Source organism: Rhinoraja longicauda, chromosome 29 (assembly GCF_053455715.1).
Source record: "Rhinoraja longicauda isolate Sanriku21f chromosome 29, sRhiLon1.1, whole genome shotgun sequence".
NCBI lineage: Eukaryota > Metazoa > Chordata > Chondrichthyes > Rajiformes > Arhynchobatidae > Rhinoraja > Rhinoraja longicauda.
Window position 1 is genome coordinate 17794027 of NC_135981.1, and position 19941 is coordinate 17813967.

The following is a 19941-nucleotide window of genomic DNA, read 5'->3' on the forward strand; positions in this document are numbered from 1 at the left end:
CACACGCAGGCTGCTGATGGACGCAACCCCCAATGATGCAACCCCCAACGAGGCTTAGGCTAGTAGGCAACAGGTAACAAGTGCCAGGCAACAATCATTTCCAATAAAAGAGAGTTAAGGTATCTTCTCTTGACACCTAATGGTATTATAGTTACCCAATTCTAAATGGGCATTACAATTGACCAGAAACCAGATAAGGCATATAAGCACAAAACGCTGGAATAACTCAGTGGGACAGGCTGCCTTTCCTGCTGTGTTACTCCAGCATTTTGTGTCTATCTTTGGTGCAAACCAGCATCGCCAGTTCCTTCCTACACATAAGGGCCTACAAGCACTGGTGCTACAAGATTGGGTCAGGGGTCAAGTCGACTTAACTTTTAACTTCCCAAAGTTTTTCCATCATTTATACGGCATGATATTATGATCATGGTGGAATACTATCCACTTGTATACATTCGGCTTCATTCAAAAGCTTGGGACCGTCAAGATCAAAGCAACATGTTTGGTATCTGATTAAACGTTCACTTTGCCCACTACTGGCACAATGTAATCCCAGTGTGAATCATCACAAAGGAAAGTTGCCATTGAATGAATAACAAATGGCAAAAAGTTGCAACATCATAATCTCAAAATTCACAAGAGTATTCAAACACTCCTGGATTTACTCAATAGGTGACATACATAAGCTCGTACTTATATATACAATTCTGTACTCAGTCCTTAGTCCAATCAAAGTAGTTTGTGATTTCAAGTTAACATCGAAACAAGCTGGCACTGGGCGGCGTGCTTACCCAGAAGGCCGTGCGCCACAGAAAGGGCCCCAGAAGCCACTGAGACAGTTAATACTCTCAGTGTTAGCGTAGACTGGGCGATCGTTTCGCTGAACACCTTCGCTCAGTCCGCTTGGACCTACCTGATCTCCCGGTTGCTAACACTTTAATTCTCCTTCCCATTCCCACACTGACCTTTCTGTCCTAGGCCTCCTCCATTATCAGAGTGAGGCTAAACGCAAATTGGAGGAACAGTATCCCATATTTCTCTAACTCCAAGTAACCCTGGCATTCCCTCTCTCTCTATTCCTCCCCCACCCAAGGCACTCCAGCTTCTTGTTTTCACTCTACAAACAGCTAACAGTGGCCTGTTTCCTTTATCATCGTTACATTTTTGCCTAGTTTTCATTCATTAACCTATATCTCTCTACATTATCGTCTAAATCTCTCATTTCCCTTTCCCGTGACTTTCAGTCTGAAGCAGGGTCTCAACCCGAAACATCACCCATTCTTTCTCTCCAGAGATGCTGCCTGTCCTGCCGAGTTACTCCAGCTTTTTGTGTCAATACTCTCAGTGCGTTATTTTGTGCAGGGGATTCAATTTATCTAAAATCTGACTTACGTAAGGGTACATCGAACATAACCTTCCACATTGTTCACAATTATTTTCTATGCATCAGGGTCTGAAGAAGGGTCTCAACCTGAAACGTCACCCATTCCTTCTCTCCAGAGATGCAGCCTGTCCCGCTGAGTTACTCCAGGAATTTGTGTCTATCTTCGGTTTAAACCAGCATCTGAGGTTCCTTTCTCCACAATATTTTTTTAAATTCTGTCATATCATATCATATACAGCCGGAAACAGGCTTTTTCGGCCCTCCAAGTCCGTGCCGCCCAGTGATCCCCGCACATTAACACTATCCTACACCCACTAGGGACAATTTTTACATTTACCCAGCCAATTAACCTACATACCTGTACGTCTTTGGAGTGTGGGAGGAAACCGAAGATCTCGGAGAAAATCCACGCAGGTCACGGGGAGAACGTACAAACTCCTTACAGTGCAGCACCCGTAGTCAGGATCGAACCTGAGTCTCCGGCGCTGCATTCGCTGTAAAGCAGCAACTCTACCGCTCCTTCAAGATTTATAAGATGTCGCAGAGTTGGAAAGATATTTTTCTTGCTATGCATACTGCCTGCTAAAGAATTACTGCTCACACCTTGAATTGTGAACAGAGCCACCTTGCAGCCACAGTTGTCTCTGCAGCGTCAAAGGCTGAGGGGAGACCTTCTATATATAAAATCTATATATAAAATTATGTGAGGTATGGATACGGTAGACAGTCAGAAACCTTTCTTCCAGAATGGAAATGCCAGACTAGAGGGCAAGCTTTAAGGTGAGGGGGGGCAAAGTTTAAAGAGGATGTGCGGGGCGAGTTTTACTTTTATACAGAGAGTGGTAGGTGCCTGGAACGTGCTGCCAGGGGTGGTGGTGGAGGCAGATATAATATTGGCATTTAACAGGCTTTCGGATATGCAGGGAATAGAGGGATATAGATCACGTGCAGGCAAAAGAGATTAGTTTATCTTGGCATCATCTTCGGAACAGACATTGTGAGCCAAAGAGCTTGTTCCTGTGCTATACTTTTCCATGTACAATCCCAGGGCCCTATTCAGAACATATTGTGTGCTGGCAGAGCAGAGAACCACCAACTGCTGTGAACAGAGGAACATGAGTCGGTTATAAAGCCTTTTAAGATTGTTCTGCCTTTTAAAGAGATTGCGGCAGATGTGTAACCTCATTCTGTGAAGGCACACTCAGTATTTCGATAGAATACCTTTCAGCTAAGCTTGAATAAATTTGCAAAAATAAATGCAAAGATAAATAGGTCTTTTTATCTATTAAATGCACAATGTATTCAAATGTAAAATTCCATTTGTGGACCTCTGTACCTACCAAATGCTCGCCCTTGACCTTGCGAATCCCCACCATTCGGACAGCGTCAGGGGGGACAGGCTGGTTGTTGAACGTGGAGTCCATGTACGACTCTGGGCTTGGAGACGGAGTTTCGTAGTTTTTGGAGGCGACTGTGTCGTGAGCTTCCAGCAGAGACTGCAGGCAGAACAGGACACCACCCATTTAAAACACATTCAATAGTTCAACCATTACAAAACATATCAACATCTCACCTTGAGGCTGAAACATGAACTAATGCAACATGAAAAAACACTGCAAACTTTTGAAAACCTGAAATAAAAATGAATGCAGTCTGCAGACGAGGCAGCATGTTTGGGAGCGATTTACAGTAAACCCTTCAAATCAGTCAACCCGGTGTCCTGATGCAAGATCTTTGATATTAAACATTGATTCTTTTCGAAGATAGACACAAAATGCTGGAACAACTGAAAGTAAGCAGGCAGTAAAGAAAGCTAATGGACAAGGGTCTCGACCCGAAACGTCACCCATTCCTTCTCTCCCGAGATGCTGCCTGACCTGCTGAGTTACTCCAGCATTTTGTGAATAAGCTAATGGCATGTTGGCCTTCATGACAAGAGGAGTTGAGTATAGGAGCAAAGAGGTCCTTCTGCAGTTTTGCAGGGCCTTAGTGACACCACACCTGGAGTACTGTGTGCAGTTTTGGTCTCCAAATTTGAGGAAGGACATTCTTGCTATTGAGAGAGAGCAGCGTCGGTTCAATAGGTTAATTTCCGGATTGGCGGGACTGTTGTATGTTGAAAGACTGGAGCGACTCGGCTTGTATACACTGGAATTTAGAAGGATGAGAGGGGATCTTATTTAAACATATAAGATTATTAAGGGATTGGACACGCTAGAGGCAGGAAACATGTTCCCAATGTCCAGAACCAGGGGCCACAGTTTAAGAATAAGAGGTAGGCCATTTAGAACGGAGATGAGGAAAAACTTTTTCACTCAGAGAGTTGTAAATCTGTGGAATTCTCTGCCTCAGAAGGCAGTGGAAGCCGATTCTCTGGAGGCTTTCAAGAGAGAGTTAGATAGAGCTCTTAATGATAGTGGAGTCACGGGGTATGGGGAGAGGGCAGGATTGTGAATGATCAGCCATGATCACATTGAATGGCAGTGCTGGCAAGAAGGGCTGAATGGCAACTCCTGCACATATTGTCTATTGTCTATTGTCATCTCTGGAGAAAAGGGATAGGTGACGTTTCAGGTCAGAACCCTTCTTCTGGGTTCGTTTCTCTCCTCCACAAATCCTGCCTTTTATTTCTAACATATCTCATTTGAATAAAGTGGTTTTGCTGCCGAGAAAATGAAAAAGCTGGTAATTCCACATGCGATTGACTCAACAATTCTGCTGATTTGTGGAACAGAGAACACAGAACAGAATGGTGTCGGAAGGAACTGCAGATGTTGGTATAAACCGAAGATAGACACAAAAAGCTGGAGTAACTCAGCGGGACAGGCAGCATCTTTTGAGAAAAATAGGTGACGTTTCGGGTCGAGACCCTTCTTCAGAATGAGAGTCAAGAGAAAGGAAAGCGAGAGATATAGACAGTGACATGGAGATATATAGAACAAATGAATGAAAGATATGCAAAAAAAGTAAGGATGATAAAGGAAACAGACCATTATTAGCTGTGAGCTAGGTGAAAACGAGTTAGGAACAATGAGACAACAAGACGACTTTGAAGCTAGAACTATTTGGATGGGGTAGGGTTGGAGAGAGGGGGGAATGCAGGGGTTACTTGAAGTTAGAGAAATCAATATTCATACCGCTGGCTTGTAAACTGCCCAAGTGAAATATGAGGTGCTGTTCCTCCAATTTGCATTTGGCCTCACTCCGACAATGGTGGAGGCCCAGGACAGAAAGGTCAATGTGGGAATTGGAAGGGGAATAAAAGTGTTTGGCAACCGGGAGATCAGGTAGGTCCAGGTGGACTGAGTGAAGATGTTCAGCAAAACGATCGCCCAGTCTACGTTTGGTTTTGCCAATGTATAAGACATACATTGGCGGCACGGTAGCGCAGCGGTAGAGTTGCTGCTTTACAGCGAATGCAGCGCCGGAGACTCAGGTTCGATCCTAACTACGGGTGCTGCACTGTAAGGAGTTTGTACGTTCTCCCCGTGACCTGCGTGGGTTTTCTCCGAGATCTTCGGTTTCCTCCCACACTCCAAAGACGTACAGGTATGTAGGTTAATTGGCTGGGTAAATGTAAAAAATTGTCCCTAGTGGGTGTAGGATAGTGTTAATGTACGGGGATCACTGGGCGGCACGGACTTGGAGGGCCGAAAAGGCCTGTTTCCGGCTGTATATATATGATATGATATGATACATCGGCTAGACCAAATATGGACTCGGCCTCTTTTTTTGTGATTTTTCTTTTTTTTTACAATAGGTGCAGGAGTAGGCCATTCGGCCCTTCGAGCCAGCACCACCATTCAATGTGATCATGGCTGATCATTCTCAATCAGTACCACATTCCTGCCTTCTCCCCATACTATCTAGCTCTCTCTTGAATGCATTCAGAGAATTGGCCTCCACTGCCTTCTGAGGCAGAGAATTCCACAGATTTATAACTCTCTGACTGAAAAAGTTTTTCCTCATCTCTGTTCTAAATGGCCTGCCCCTTATTCTTAAACTGTGGCCCCTGGTTCTGGATTCCCCCAACATTGGGAAAACGTTTCCTGCCTCTAACGTGTCCAACCCCTTAATAATGTTATATGTTTCGATAAGATCCCCTCTCATCCTTCTAAATTCCGGTGTATACAAGCCTAGTCGCTCCAGTCTTTCAACATACGACAGTCCCGCCATTCCGGGAATTAACCTAGTAAACCTACGCTGCACGCCCTCAACAGCAAGAATATCCTTCCTCAAATTTGGATACCAAAACTGCACACAGTACTCACTAGGGCCATGTACAACTGCAGAAGGACCTCTTTGCTCCTAGGATATTTATTGCCAATCTGAGGCGTCAGGTCACATTTCACTACGAACCAGCGTAAATATGTATTCTCACCTCACCACTGAAGTCAAATGTGTGCAAAACAGATTTGCATCAATGCTAAATCTGTATTAAGAAGCAAAAAAAACCCGGCAAAGAATAGAAATGCAACTAACTTGTCAGTGGCATGCTAAACCTTCGTGTTCTAGTTTCAGGCCATACACTCAAAAGGACAGAGGAAATTTGCAGCAGAGTTTGGCCATCCTGCCCAGCCATTCAATCTGATCATTGCTGATGTGCACCAAGCCCCATCTCCTCTAATGTACCAGTTCCACATTATCCACCATTTCCCAATCTTTTAAAAATTAATCTACCTCCTTTCAATGCCTCCAATAACCTGACCATAACTCTCCAGAGGGGGATATTTCAACGATTTGCCATCCATCTCTAAGAAGTAATTCCTATGTCCCTCTTTTTTAAATATCTGCCTTCCTATCTAATAACCCTGTGCTGCAAGTTGAGGATTCCACATTCGTGGACAGATCTCACCATTTATTTTGTCATGATCTTAAGTTTCAGTAAGATCACCGCTCATTCTTCTAAACGCCAAAGTGTATAGGTTTTGTTTTAATTGAATTGAAAGATACAGTGTGGAAACAGGTCCTTCAGCCCACCAAGTCCACGCTGATAACCTGTTCTACCATTTCTATGTTAACCCACTTTCGCCTTCATTGCTTACACACTAGGAGGAATTAACCTGCAAACACACTTGTCTTCGGGATGTGGGAGATAACAGGAGCACCCAGAGTAAACTCACGCCAAAGGTCACAGGGTGAACGTGCAAACTCCACACAGTGGTCAAGCTCAAACTCGGGCTCAGGCACTGGCTACCAGCTGCACCACTGTGCCACCTCGAATGAAGATCTAACATTTTTTTTGCTGTTAGTGACGGGCCAATCTCTCATCTCAGGAATTAGCCTCGTAAATCTCTTCTACGCTGCCTCCAATTATAGTTTATCCTTCCTTACATATGGGTCCCATATCAGGTCCATCCAGAATACCATCCCCTCCTCGAGAAAGGGGGATAGGCAGAGAAACAATCAACTTGCTGTCAGGCAAAGACGCTCCGCAGATGTTCCAGTTTGCATATATCCTTAATTAGTTGTCTTCAGCCCAAAAGGTTTTAATTCTACATTATCCAGGCACAGATGGGAGTCGTGTTTCTTCCAATGCAAGAGGCTGAGCGCTACAACATTCCACAGTTGCTAACTGACCCATCTGGCAATTTCTACAATTTATTGTTTGCATATCCCTGAGACTGTAGCTAAACATAGCCTGTCACAAAACTGATTTCATTTACAGTTATTGCAACATGTTTGTGTTAATCGCTAAGAAATGATTGGCATTGATTGCATTTACACTCTAGAGGAATTAAAAATAAGTCTCACCCCAGCTGTCGCGAACAGCGGCTGAATATGTAATAAAGTCAGCAAATTTGTTGGATGTTGGCTATCTAACTGCAATAGTCTTAAACAGTGAGAAATTATGATTGAATAGAATGTGTTGTGATATCAGTGACTCACATTGTTGATGACCTAGTTGGTCCAATCAGAAACAGTATGATTATGCTTACTGCTGCTAGCTGTCATTAGCTGTGACCAAGACCTACACTAGATGCACATCTAATACCTCTAACCATAGATAATTAATGTGGCACAGTGGTGCAGCTGGTAAAGCTGTTGCCTCACATTGCCAGAGACCCAGGTTCGATCCTAGTGTGGAGTTGGACTGTACTGCGCCCCCTACGACCGCTGGCTTTTCTTTAGGTTTTAGACGTTTGCACTTTAGACTTTAGAGATACAGCGCGGAAATAGGCCACCGAGTCCGCACCGACCAGCGATCACCCATTACACTAGCACTATCCTACACACTAGGGACAATTTACAATTTACAGAAGCCAATTAACTGACAAACCCGTAAGTCTTTGGAGTGTGGGAGGAAACTGGAGCACCTGGAGAAAACCCACGCGGTCACAGGAAGAATATACAAACTCCCTACAGACAGTACCTATAGTCAGGATTGAACCTGGGCTTTCTGGTGCTGTAAGCAACAACTCTACCACTGCGCCACCGTGCTGCCCCACTGTTTACTCCCACATTTCAAAAACAGCAGGTTTGTAGGTAAATTGCCCCTAGTTTGTAGGGAAAGGATGAGAAAGTGGAATAACATAGAACTAGCGTGAGCGGTGATCGATAGTCATCGTGGACTCAGTGGGCACTGCTGTATCTTTAAATTATTCAATAATATTTTGCCTTTCTGGACAGTTCTCTGAGAAGCCTTTTCATCACACAATTACACTTTGACAAAGCAGCTATCTTGTAAGCAGCAGACAGAACAAGATCATTGAAAGGGAATGTTAAAAAGGTAATCATTGATGATGCCTAACCTAACAATTCCAGAAGAATCAAATGCTTCTGATGTGTGGCAGGTTAAGGTTGATTAGTGTTATCGGAGAGTTTCAGCACTTCACATACTCCTGAGGAATGACAATGGCAATTACTTATTGGTGGCCTATTGACTCATCGTCACCATTACCACTGAGGAAATTCAATTTAGATAAGAATGTGAACTGAAATCTGTTATGACCATCATGAAAGGTGCTTTGCATTAATTGATGTACTTTAGGAAAGGCAATCTGTGTTCCTCTTGGTCTGGTCTATATATGACTCAAGAGTCAAGTACTAGGAGCAAAATGCGGCCATTTGGCCCACAAATCAACACTCGCCATTCAATCATGGCTGACCTATCTTTCCCTTTCAACCCCATTCTCCTATAAGTTCATAAGTTCTAGGAGCAGAGTTGCCAAGGAAGAGCTTGGATATTTGAAGCATGGGGCGAGATGGGTGGCCATGTTCTGAATTTCAATTGGCATTTATTGTTGGAAAAAAACATATCGTTCAATATTGACTTCACTTACTCGGCAATGGTTCTCGCAAGTTTCCAGGTGTTCATGTCTTTCTCCCTCGTAAGAACTGAGGAGAAAAACTGATTGAAGACCTTGCCCATCCCCTTTGGCTCCATACAGAGATGATAGCATTGATTCATGAGGGCCACTATTCTCTCTCTGGTCACACTTTTTCCCTTAATGTACTAATAAAATCTCTGGATTTGGAGATTGTTGAGCCAATGGTAGTAGAGGGTATTAGAGTCATTTATATAACCTAGGTAGGAAATGGAATTAAGATGACCAATATCATGATATCTGTGAGTGCAAAATTGGTGCAAGTGAAAAAACATGAAACTAAAAATATTAACGCTAAATGCTGGAAATGCTCAGCAGATCAGGCAGCATCTGTGGAGAGAGTTAATGTTTCAGGTCAGGGTCGCTCTGCCAGAATTGGATTTCTTACTTGAAACATTGGCCCTGTTCTCTTCCCACAAATGCTGCCTGACCTGCTGAGTGTCCCGCTGAGTTACTCCAGCATTTTGCGTTCACCCAGAATGACATCAGGCAATCTGTTTTTATTTCAGATTTCCAGCATATGAAGTGACTTTGATTTTCATCAGAAGAATCCAAGTGCAGAATACACAGTCATTAAGCATCAATGTTACAGGGAGCGTTACTGAGAGGAGGGTGCAGCACTTTAATTTCCTAATCTTAATATTTTGTATGTTTGTATATTTTGTATACGATATACAGGAGCTGAGATCACAGGACTAATACCGTAATTACATTTGGAACGGGTGCAGAGGAGGTGTGTGCAGGAAGGAACTGCAGATGCTGGTAATGCACCAAAGATAGACGCAAAATGCTGGAGTAACTCAGCGGACAGGCAGCATCTCTCAAGAGAAGGAATGGGCGATGCTTCGGGTCTCAACTCATTCCTTCCCTCCAGAGATGCTGCCTGTCCCGCTGAGTTACTCCAGCATTTTGCGTTCACCCAGAATGACGTCAGGCATTTGCTGTGGTGAGAGATTGGACAGACCTGGATTGTTTTCCCTGTAACCCCAGATGTTGTGGGGTGTATATAAAATTATGAAAGGCATAGATAAACTGGACCGTCAGAATCTTTTTTTCCCCAGGATGAAAGAATCAAATACTAGAAAGCATAGGTCTGAGGTGAGAGGGGCAAAGTTTAAAGGAGATGTGTGGGGCAAGTTTCTTACACAGAGGGTGGTGAATCTCTGGAAGGTGCTGCTGGGGGTGGTGGTTGAGGCAGATACGATAGTGGCATTTAAGAGATTTTCGGAGAGACAAGCGGATGTCCAGTGAATGGAGGGGTATACATTATGTGCAGGATGGTAAAAGTTGGTCTCGGCATCATGTTCGGCACAGACATGTGGGCTGAAGTGACTGTTCCTGTGCTGTACTGTCCTGTGTTCTAAACATTCAGAAATTTGGCAGAGACGTTAGTCCCAATATAGTAGCCCTGGCTACTAGGCAAAGTACACACTCTGCAAATACTTTAATGTGCATGGATAAGATTACCACTCAAGGAATCTCAAGTGCTATTCAAACCAGAAATTAAATGCATTTTAATTCCAGTTAAAATAACAAATATATTAATTGTTGTGGCTGCACTTCACCTGAAAATGTGGCTCTTGGAGAATCTGGGAGAGTTCTGCTGCAGTGTCATTCTCCTTGGCAATTGGGGTTATATCATCAATGATCTCCTTCACTAACTCCAAGTTGTTATCACTCACAGCTTCCAGCTTAGTGTCCTCCAGCTTCTCGTGGGCCTACACGATAAAAAAAATCAATTCATTAATGAGAGTTTGTATTAATACTGGTTTATTATTGTTATGTGTACCATGATACAGGTGCCTTTACTTGTGAACTATCCATTTAAATCAGATAATACCACACACGATAATACCATGTGTAGCATACGATGCAGATCATAACACGCAATCAAGCCTAAACAAGTACAACAGGTAGCGCAAAGAGAAAAATGCCCGAGTATAGAATACACTTTGACAGCATTGTAGCGTAACAGTTAAAGAGAAAAAGTCCAGCGTCTGCAATGAGGGTAGGTTGGAAGATCAGGTTTCACTGCTAATTTATGGGAGGAACCATTCAGTATTCTGGTAAGAGAGGGGAAGAAACTAATCCTGAATCTGATGGCACCTGCCCTCCAGCTTCTGTATCTTCTGCAAGTGCGGAGAAGAGTAAATGACCGGGGTGAAAAAGGTCCTTGATTATGTTGGCTGCTTTCTTGGGAGGTCTACAGAGTGAAAGGTTCACAGGGAATATCCATTAGAGCAGAAATGATACTTATGACATTTAATAACATTCACATGTAGGTGTGAGGAAATTTATGATCTGATTTCATATAAATCTTTGTCAATATGTCAATAATTTGCTTTTGGCTCCAATGGCTATTGTGTGCATCTAGAGAAAATGACAAAGGATAAATTCTTGTTCCATGACTGTTGATTTGCATAGATATTTAGTATCATATCTGTCGGGTAAACTGCAATTGAAATTGTACCACATAGGTTTCCTCTCGGCTAAGATAGAACACTATGCAGAAGAGAGAGAGCAGCAGAATAATCTATATACTAAAACTCAACTATTTGTTTGCTCCTGAACTACAGCCAAAACGGTACACGATAGCGCAACAATTTTAGGCCCACCTTACTCACCATCATCCCATTGATGCTAATGGAAGAAGTTTCATTGAAATCGGTGTTGTATTTTTAAAGTTATTCACATTTTAATGTTTAAATCTATCTCCTAGGGAGGGAGGGAGGGGGGAGGGAAGGTGGAAGGGAGGGAGGGGGAGTCGGGAGGATAAGGGGGGTTGAGGGGGATCGAGTGGGGGGTGAGGGGAAGCGGTAGGGTAGGTGGAGGAGGGAGGGAGGGGAGTGGAGGAAGGGGGGAAAGGAGGGAGGGGGGAAAGGAGGGAGGGTGGGAGGGAGGGGGGAGAGGGGGCGAGGAGAGGGGGGAGAGGGGGCGAGGAGAGGGGGAGGAGAGGGTGCTGCACCAATGCAGGAGAGGTTTGGGCCCAACAGGTCCACTTGGTCTAGTATATGATTGAAAATCTGCTACGTAACCATGAAGTTGCCAAGACAAGTAGATAGAATGGTAAAGGAGGAAGTTGGTATGCTTGTCTTCATTAGTCGGGGCATTGAGTACAAGGTTCAAAAACTCATGAGGCAGCTCTGCAAGGCTTTGGTTAGGTATTGCGTGCATTTCCTGTCACCCCATTACAGGAGGGATGTTAAGGATTTGGACAGGGTTCATTGATTTACCAGAATGCTTCCTGGATGAGGTGGTATCAGCTACAAGGAGTGGTTGAACAAACTTAGACTGTTATCTCTGGAATGCTGGAGGCCGATGGGAGACCTATGTACGATAGGCATATGTACTTTTTGGGTGGAACTCAGAAATGAGAAAGGCTTAGCAACACTTATTAGGGGTGTATTATAGACCGCCAAATAGGGAACGAGAATTGGAAGAGCAAATATGTAAGGAGATAGCAGATATTAGTAGTAAGCACAGAGTAGTGATTGTGGGTGATTTCAATTTTCCGTACATAGACTGGGAATCACATTCTGTTAAAGGGCTGGATGGTTTGGAGTTTGTAAAATGTGTGCAGGATAGTTTTTTGCAGCAATACGTAGAGGTACCTACCAGAGAAGGGGCAGTGTTGGACCTCCTGTTAGGAAATGAGACGGGTCAGGTGACGGAGGTATGTGTTGAGGAGCACTTTGGGTCTAGTGATCACAATGCCATTAGTTTCAATATAATTATGGAGAAGGTCAAATCTGGACCAAGGGTTGAGATTTTGGATTGGAGAAAGGCTAATTTTGAGGAGATGAGAAAGGATTTAAAAGGAGTGAAATGGGACATTTTGTTTTATGAAAAGGATATAATAGAGAAATGGAGGATATTTAAAGGTGACATTTTGAGAGTACAGAGTCTTTATGTCCCTGTTCGGTGGAAAGGAAAGAATAATAATTTGAAAGAGCCGTGGTTTTCCTGGGAAATTAGACACTTAGTTCGGAAAAAGAGGGAGATATACAATAAATATAAGTGGCAGGGAGTAAATGAGGTTCTTGAGGAATATAAAGAATGTAAAAGGAATCTTAAGAAGGAAATTAGAAAAGCGAAAAAAAGATATGAGGTTGCTTTGGCAAGTAATGTAAAAGTAAACCCCAAGGGGTTCTACAGATATGTCAATAGCAAAAGGATAGCGAGGGATAAAATTGGTCCATTAGAGAGTCAGAGTGGACAGCTATGTGCTGAGCCGGAAGAAATGGGGGAGATATTAAACAATTTCTTTTCTTCGGTATTCACCGAGGAGAAGGATATTGAATTATGTGAGGTATGCGAAACAAGTAGAGTAGTGATGAAAATTATGAGGATCAAAGAAGAGGAGGTACAGACACTTTTGAAAAATATAAAAGTGGATAAGTCTCCAGGTCCTGATAGGATATTCCCTAGGACATTGAGGGAAGTTAGTGCAGAAATAGCAGGGGCTATGACGGAAATATTTCAAACATCATTAGAAACGGGGATGGTGCCGGAAGATTGGCGCATTGCGCATGTTGTGCCTTTGTTAAAAAAAGGTTGTAAAAGTAAACCTAGCAATTATAGACCTGTTAGTTTGACGTCTGTGGTGGGAAAATTAATGGAAAAGATACTTGGGGACAATATATATATAATCACATGGATAAACAAGGCCTGATTAGAAACAGTCAACATGGATTTGTGCCTGCAAGGTCATGTTTGACTAATCTTCTTGAATTTTTTGAAGAGGTTACCAGAGAAATTGATAAGGGCAAGGCTGTGGATGTTGTCTATATGGACTTCAGTAAGGCATTTGACAAGGTTCCACATGGAAGGTTGATTAAGAAGGTTAAATCGTTGGGTATTAATAGTGAGGTTGCAAGATGGATTCAACAATGGCTGAATGGGAGATACCAGAGGGTAATGGTTGGCAACTGTATGTCAGGTTGGAGGCCAGTGTCTAGTGGAGTACCCCAAGGATCTGTGTTGGGTCCACTGTTGTTTGTCATTTACATTAATGATCTGGATGATGGTGTGGCAAATTGGATTAGTAAGTATGCTGATGATACTAAGATAGGTGGTGTAGTTAATAATGAAGTAGATTTTCAAAGTCTACAGAGAGACTTGGGCCTTTTGGAAGGGTGGGCTGAAAGATGGCAGATGGAGTTTAATGCTGATAAGTGTGAGGTGCTGCATTTTGGTAGGACAAATCAAAATAGGACGTACAGGGTAAATGGTAGGGAATTGAGGAATGCAGTGGAACAGAGGGATCTGGGAATAACTGTGCATTGTTCCCTGAAGGTGGAATCTCATGTGGATAGGGCGGTGAAGAAGGCGTTTGGTATGCTTGCCTTTATAAATCAGAGCATCGAATATAGAAGTTGGGATGTAATGTTAAAATTGTACAGGGTATTGGTGAGGCCGAATCTGGAGTATGGTGTGCAGTTCTGGTCGCCAAATTATAGGAAGGATGTCGACAAAATGGAGAGGGTACAGAGGAGATTTACTAGAATGTTGCCTGGGTTTCAGCACTTAAGCTACAGAGAGAGGTTGAACAGGTTGGGTCTTTATTCTTTGGAGCATAGAAGGTTAAGTGGGGACTTGATAGAGGTTTTAAAAATTTTAAGAGGGACGGACAGAGTTGACGTGGGTAGGCTTTTCCTTTTGAGAGTGGGGAAGATTCCAACAAGGGGACATAACTTCAGAATTAAGGGACAAACGTTTAGGGGTAACATAGAAACATAGAAAATAGGTGCAGGAGTAGGCCATTCGGCCCTTCGAGCCTGCACCGCCATTCAATATGATCATGGCTGATCATCCAGCTCAGTAGCCTGTACCTGCCTTCTCCCCATACCCCCTGATCCCTTTAGCAAAAAGGGCCACATCTAACTCCCTCTTAAATATAGCCAATGAACTGGCCTCAACTACCTTCTGTGGCAGAGAATTCCACAGACTCACCACTCTCTGTGTGAAGAAATGTTTTCTCATCTCGGTCCTAAAAGACTTCCCCCTTATCCTTAAGCTGTGACCCCTGGTTCTGGACTCCCCCAACATCGGGAACAATCTTCCCGCATCTAGCCTCTCCAACCCCTTAAGAATTTTATATGTTTCTGTAAGATCCTCCAAAAGGTCATCAGGACAGCAGAGAAAATCATCGGCTGTCCACTACCCTCTCTGAAGAACATCACCAGCTCGCGCTGTCTGAACAGGGCCAGAGTCATAATCAAGGACAGCACTCACCCGGGACACGAATTGTTTATTCTCCTGCCCTCTGGGAGGCGCTATAGGAGCCTAAGGGCCAGGACAAATCGACTCAAGAACAGTTTCTTTCCCTGGGCAATAAGAACAGTGAACATGAAGCACATGATTCGGCTACTATCATTTTCAAAAAAGAAACTTTCTTTTAAGAATTTTTAAGTGTTTAACCCACTCATTATTTATTAGGAATTTAAATCGGTTTTTATATGATACTGGCATCTGTTGTGTTGGTTCGTATGTCTGTGCAATTGTCTCTGCACTGTCGCACTGTTATCAGTTGTAGCATTTCTAATTTTGTTGTACCTTGTGTACAATGACAATAAAGGCATATTATTATTATTAAGATCCCCTCTCAGTCTTCTAAATTCCAGCGAGTACAAGCCCAGTCTATCCAGTCTTTCCTCATATGAAAGTCCCGCCATCCCAGGGATCAATCTGGTGAACTTTCTCTGTACTCCCTCTAAGGCAAGAACATCTTTCCTCAGGTTAGGAGACCAAAACTGCACACAATACTCCAGGTGCGGTCTCACCAAGGCCCTGTACAACTGCAGCAGAACCTCCCTGCTCCTAAACTCAAATCCTCTTGCTATGAATGCCAACATACCATTCGCTTTCTTCACTGCCTGCTGCACCTGCATGCTTGCTTTCAATGACTGGTGCACCATGACACCCAGGTCACGTTGCATCTCCCCTTCTCCCAATCGGTCACCATTCAGGTAATACTCTGCTTTCCTGTTCTTGCCGCCAAAGTGGATAACCTCACATTTATCCACATTATATTGCATCTGCCATGCATTTGCCCACTCGCCTAATCTATCCAAGTCACTCTGCAGCCTCCTAGCATCCTCCTCGCAGCTAACACTGCCACCCAGCTTCGTGTCATCCACAAACTTAGAGATGTTGCATTCAATTCCCTCGTCCAAATCATTAATATACACTGTAAATAACTGGGGTCCCAGCACTGAGCCTTGCGGTACCCCACTAGTCACTGCCTGCCATTCCGAAAAGGACCTGTTTATTCCTACTCTTTGCTTCCTGTCCGCCAACCAATTTTCTACCCTAACCCTAACCCTCAATACCGTGTGCTTTAAGTTTGTACACCAATCTCCTATGTGGGACCTTGTCGAAGGCCTTCTGAAAGTACAGATATAACACATCGACTGGTTCTCCCTTATCCACTCTACTAGTTACATCCTCGAAAAATTCTATAAGATTCGTCAGACATGATTTGCCTTTGGTAAATCCATGCTGACTTTGTCCGATGATTTCACCACTTTCCAAATGTGATGCTATCACATCTTTAATAACTGACTCTAGCATTTTCCCCACTACCGATGTTAGGCTAACTGGTCTATAATTCCCCGTTTTCTCTCTCCCTCCCTTTTTAAAAAGTGGGGTTACATTAGCTACTCTCCAGTCCTCAGGAACTACTCCAGAATCCAAAGAGTTTTGAAAAATTATCACTAATGCATCCACTATTTCTGAGGCTACTTCCTTAAGCACTCTGGGATGCAGCCTATCTGGCCCTGGGGATTTATCTGCCTTTAATCCATTTAATTTACCTAACACCACTTCCTGACTAACCTGGATTTCCCTCAGTTCCTCCATCTCATTAGACCCCCGGTCCCCCGCTATTTCCGGCAGACGGTTTATGTCTTCCTTAGTGAAGACAGAACCAAAGTATTTGTTCAATTGGTCTGTCATCTCCTTGTTCCCTATGATCAATTCACCTGTTTCCGACTGCAAGGGACCTACATTTGTCTTACTAATCTTTTTCTCTTGACATATCTATAAAAGCTTTTGCAGTCAGTTTTTATGTTCCTTGACAGTTTTCCCTCATAATCTATTTTCCCTTTCCTAATTAAGCCCTTTGTCCTCCTCTGCTGGACTCTGAATTTCTCTGAACATGAGGGGTAACTTCTTTACTCAGAGGGTGGTGGCTGTATGGAATGAGCTTCCGGTGGAAGTGGTGGAGGCAGGCTCGATTTAAGAGTAAATTGGATAGGTATATGGATGGGAGGGGATTGGAGGGTTATGGTCTGAGAGCAGGTAGATGAGACTAGGTCAGAGAAAGTGGTCGGCGTGGACTGGTAGGGCCGAACGGGCCTGTTTCCGTGCTGTAATTGTTATATGGTTATATGTTATATGGTACTGTAAAACAATGAGAGGCACAGATAGAGTTCAAACCTTTACCCCAGGGTAGAAATGTCAAAGACTAGAGGGCATAGCATGATGGTTAGAAGGCCGTTTAAAGGAGATTTGTGGCGCATGAATTCTTTTTACACGGAGAATAATAGGTGTCTGGAACATGCTAAGGGTGGTAGTGGAGGCAGGTACGATCGTGATTTTCTTTAGGCTTTTAGATAGGCACATCGATATGCAGAGAATAGAGAAACGTGGGCCATGTGCAGGCAGCTGAAATTAGCTTAACTTAGCATCATATTCGACACAGTCACAGTGGGCCGAAAGGCCTGTTCCTGTGCTCTATCATTCTATGTTCCTTGACAGTAAAGGAATAAGGAGCCAATCGCCTCAGTTAAAGGAATAAGGAGCCAATCGCCTCACTTAGGCGATTTTTTTAGGTGACTGCCGGCGACTGTCAAGGTCGTAGCAGGTCGCCAAAAAAACGGCGACTGGACCCCCCGCTACAACAATGTCTACGACAAGCTACAACAACCTACCACCTAGTCAATGTCAAGCTACGGCAAGTTACCGACAACCGGTGACCCAATCGTCGCGGCTTAGGACGTCCACCTACGACCACGGCTACGACAACCTACGGCCACACAGGCGACAACCCACGACAACTGAAGTCAACCTACGTCTACCCGCGACAAGCTACGACCCTGTCGGCGACAACTGAAGACAATTCACGTCATTTTGGCCTCCGGTTTTGACGCCGGTACCTGTCGCCGGTCGACGTGGGTAGTCGCCAATGGAATTCACTGAAGTCAGCCCCGAGCGACAATCTACGTCACCTGGCGACAACCTACGACAGCACCCTACATCAGGATACGTCAATCTACGATCATTGGGGTTAAACTAACAGTCGCTGAAAAATGTTAAACATTTCAAAACATTTCAAAATCCAGCGGTGACCAGAAAAACGCTACGACTCACGACCGTACAGGTAACACCCCGGCGACCGTGTGGTGACAGCCTAGTCGCCTGTAGTCGCCTAAAAAAATCGCCTAAGTAGGACAGGGGCTTTACAATGTTACGATTTAATAGTTATGCAAACATGTTTTTATGTAGATGCAGCCAAAAGTCAATATTAAAGGCATTGGAGACTTCAATCCAAACGTATATTAAATGGACTTCAACTGGGTATTTCCAACTCCTAATAACCAGTGAATTGAAATGAGCATCCTTCTGCAGGCAAATGGACCAGTTCTGAAGAAGAATTAATTAAAATAATACCAATACAATATCACCAGACATCTAACTCCAAGTTAGATTTAGCGCTTAGGGCTAAGGGAATCAAGGGATATGGGGAAAAAGCCGGAGCGGGGTAATTTTGGATGATCAGCCATGATCATACTGAATGGCGGTGCTGGCTCGAAGGGCCGAATGGCCTACTCCTGCACCTATTTTCTATATATTTCTAAGTATGAAGTGATGTATATATCTTCGCGGGTCAGGCGGCATCTCTGGAGAAAAGGAATAGGTGATGTTTCTGGTCGAGACCTTTTTTCTCGACCCGAAACGTCACCTATTCCATTTCTCCAGAGATGCTGTCTGACCCGCTGAGTTACTCCAGCTTCAGTTTTAAACCAGCATCTGCACTTCCTTCCTGCACATGTATAATAATAATAATAATAATAATAATAATATTCATTTATTGTCATTGCAACGAGTACAACGAAATTAAAAAATAGCCAATCCTGACGGTGCGTACAAACATATATGCAATAAATGCAAAAACAAATAAATACATAAATACAATTAAATACAATTATATGACCGATTTTTTAACGGTGTTGCCTAGTGCAAGGTAGTGTTCAGTTCTCGTATGGCCCTGGGGTAAAAACTGTTCTTAAGTCTGTTTGTTCGGGATTTGATCGACCTGAAACGTCGACCAGAGGGCAGATGAACAAACAGACGGTGGCCGGGGTGGGATGGATCTTTTATTATTTTGCCTGCTCTACTGAGGCAGCGTAGGCTGAACAGGTGCTCCAGGGAGGGCAGTGAGCAGCCGATGATTTTCTGGGCCGTCGTGATGACCCTCTGAAGGGCCTTCCTGTCCTTTTCTGAGCAGCTGGCATACCATGTGGTTATACAGTATGCCAGCACACTCTCGATGGAGCAGCGATAGAAGGACAACATGAGCTTCTCCTGCAGGTTGGTTTTCCTGAGGATCCTCAGGAAGTGGAGTCTCTGCTGTGCCTTCTTTACTGTGGTGATGGTGTTGGTAGACCAGGTGAGATCCTCTGCGATGTGCGTACCCAGGAACCTGAAAACTGGTACCCTTTCCACACAGACCCCATTGATGTAGAGTGGGTCGTAATCTCCACTGTATGTATCTTTGCTTGAATAGCTAAACGTTTAGCTCATTCAGGTCTCCAATTAATAATCCAGTGACAAACACATATTATGGTAAGCTTCTTACTACTTTTGCAAGGGAGTAAGTCATCTCTCAATGACATTAATTTGACATTAGAATCTCAGAGAACTTCTTATTTCTAAAATTAATTAAAAATCTGAATGTAATTGTAATTTTCTAAATTATGTTTAATTTGACTGCGGTAGAATAATATTGACTGTAGTAATCTAATATTGGGCTACATTTTACAATAAATTCTACAGTACCAATGCAAAAGACGTACAATTTTTAGTTAATGCTTTTTACATTTTGCAAAGAGCAGAATAAAATGGGAACATCTGCATAAGATTATCGGGGTTGAAATATAAAATCACAACTCGTAATTAAAATTGTTTATATTTTTTACCATTTTCAATCCACGTGCACTAAATTAG

At 43.4% G+C, this 19941-nt stretch overlaps 1 protein-coding gene across 10 annotated transcripts in view; it reads right to left on the bottom strand.

Annotated features, from left to right (window-relative positions):
* The window catches only part of mpp2b (MAGUK p55 scaffold protein 2b), a 466432-nt gene that overhangs the window by 46717 nt on the left and 399774 nt on the right, over positions 1 to 19941 (bottom strand). For all 10 annotated transcript variants that reach the window (XM_078424664.1, XM_078424659.1, XM_078424665.1 and 7 more), the window contains 2 exons: positions 10278 to 10430; positions 2725 to 2880 (listed from right to left, as the gene is read on the bottom strand). In XM_078424664.1, the coding sequence (XP_078280790.1) occupies positions 2725 to 2880; positions 10278 to 10430 (309 nt within the window). The remainder of the gene's footprint in view (positions 1 to 2724; positions 2881 to 10277; positions 10431 to 19941) is intronic.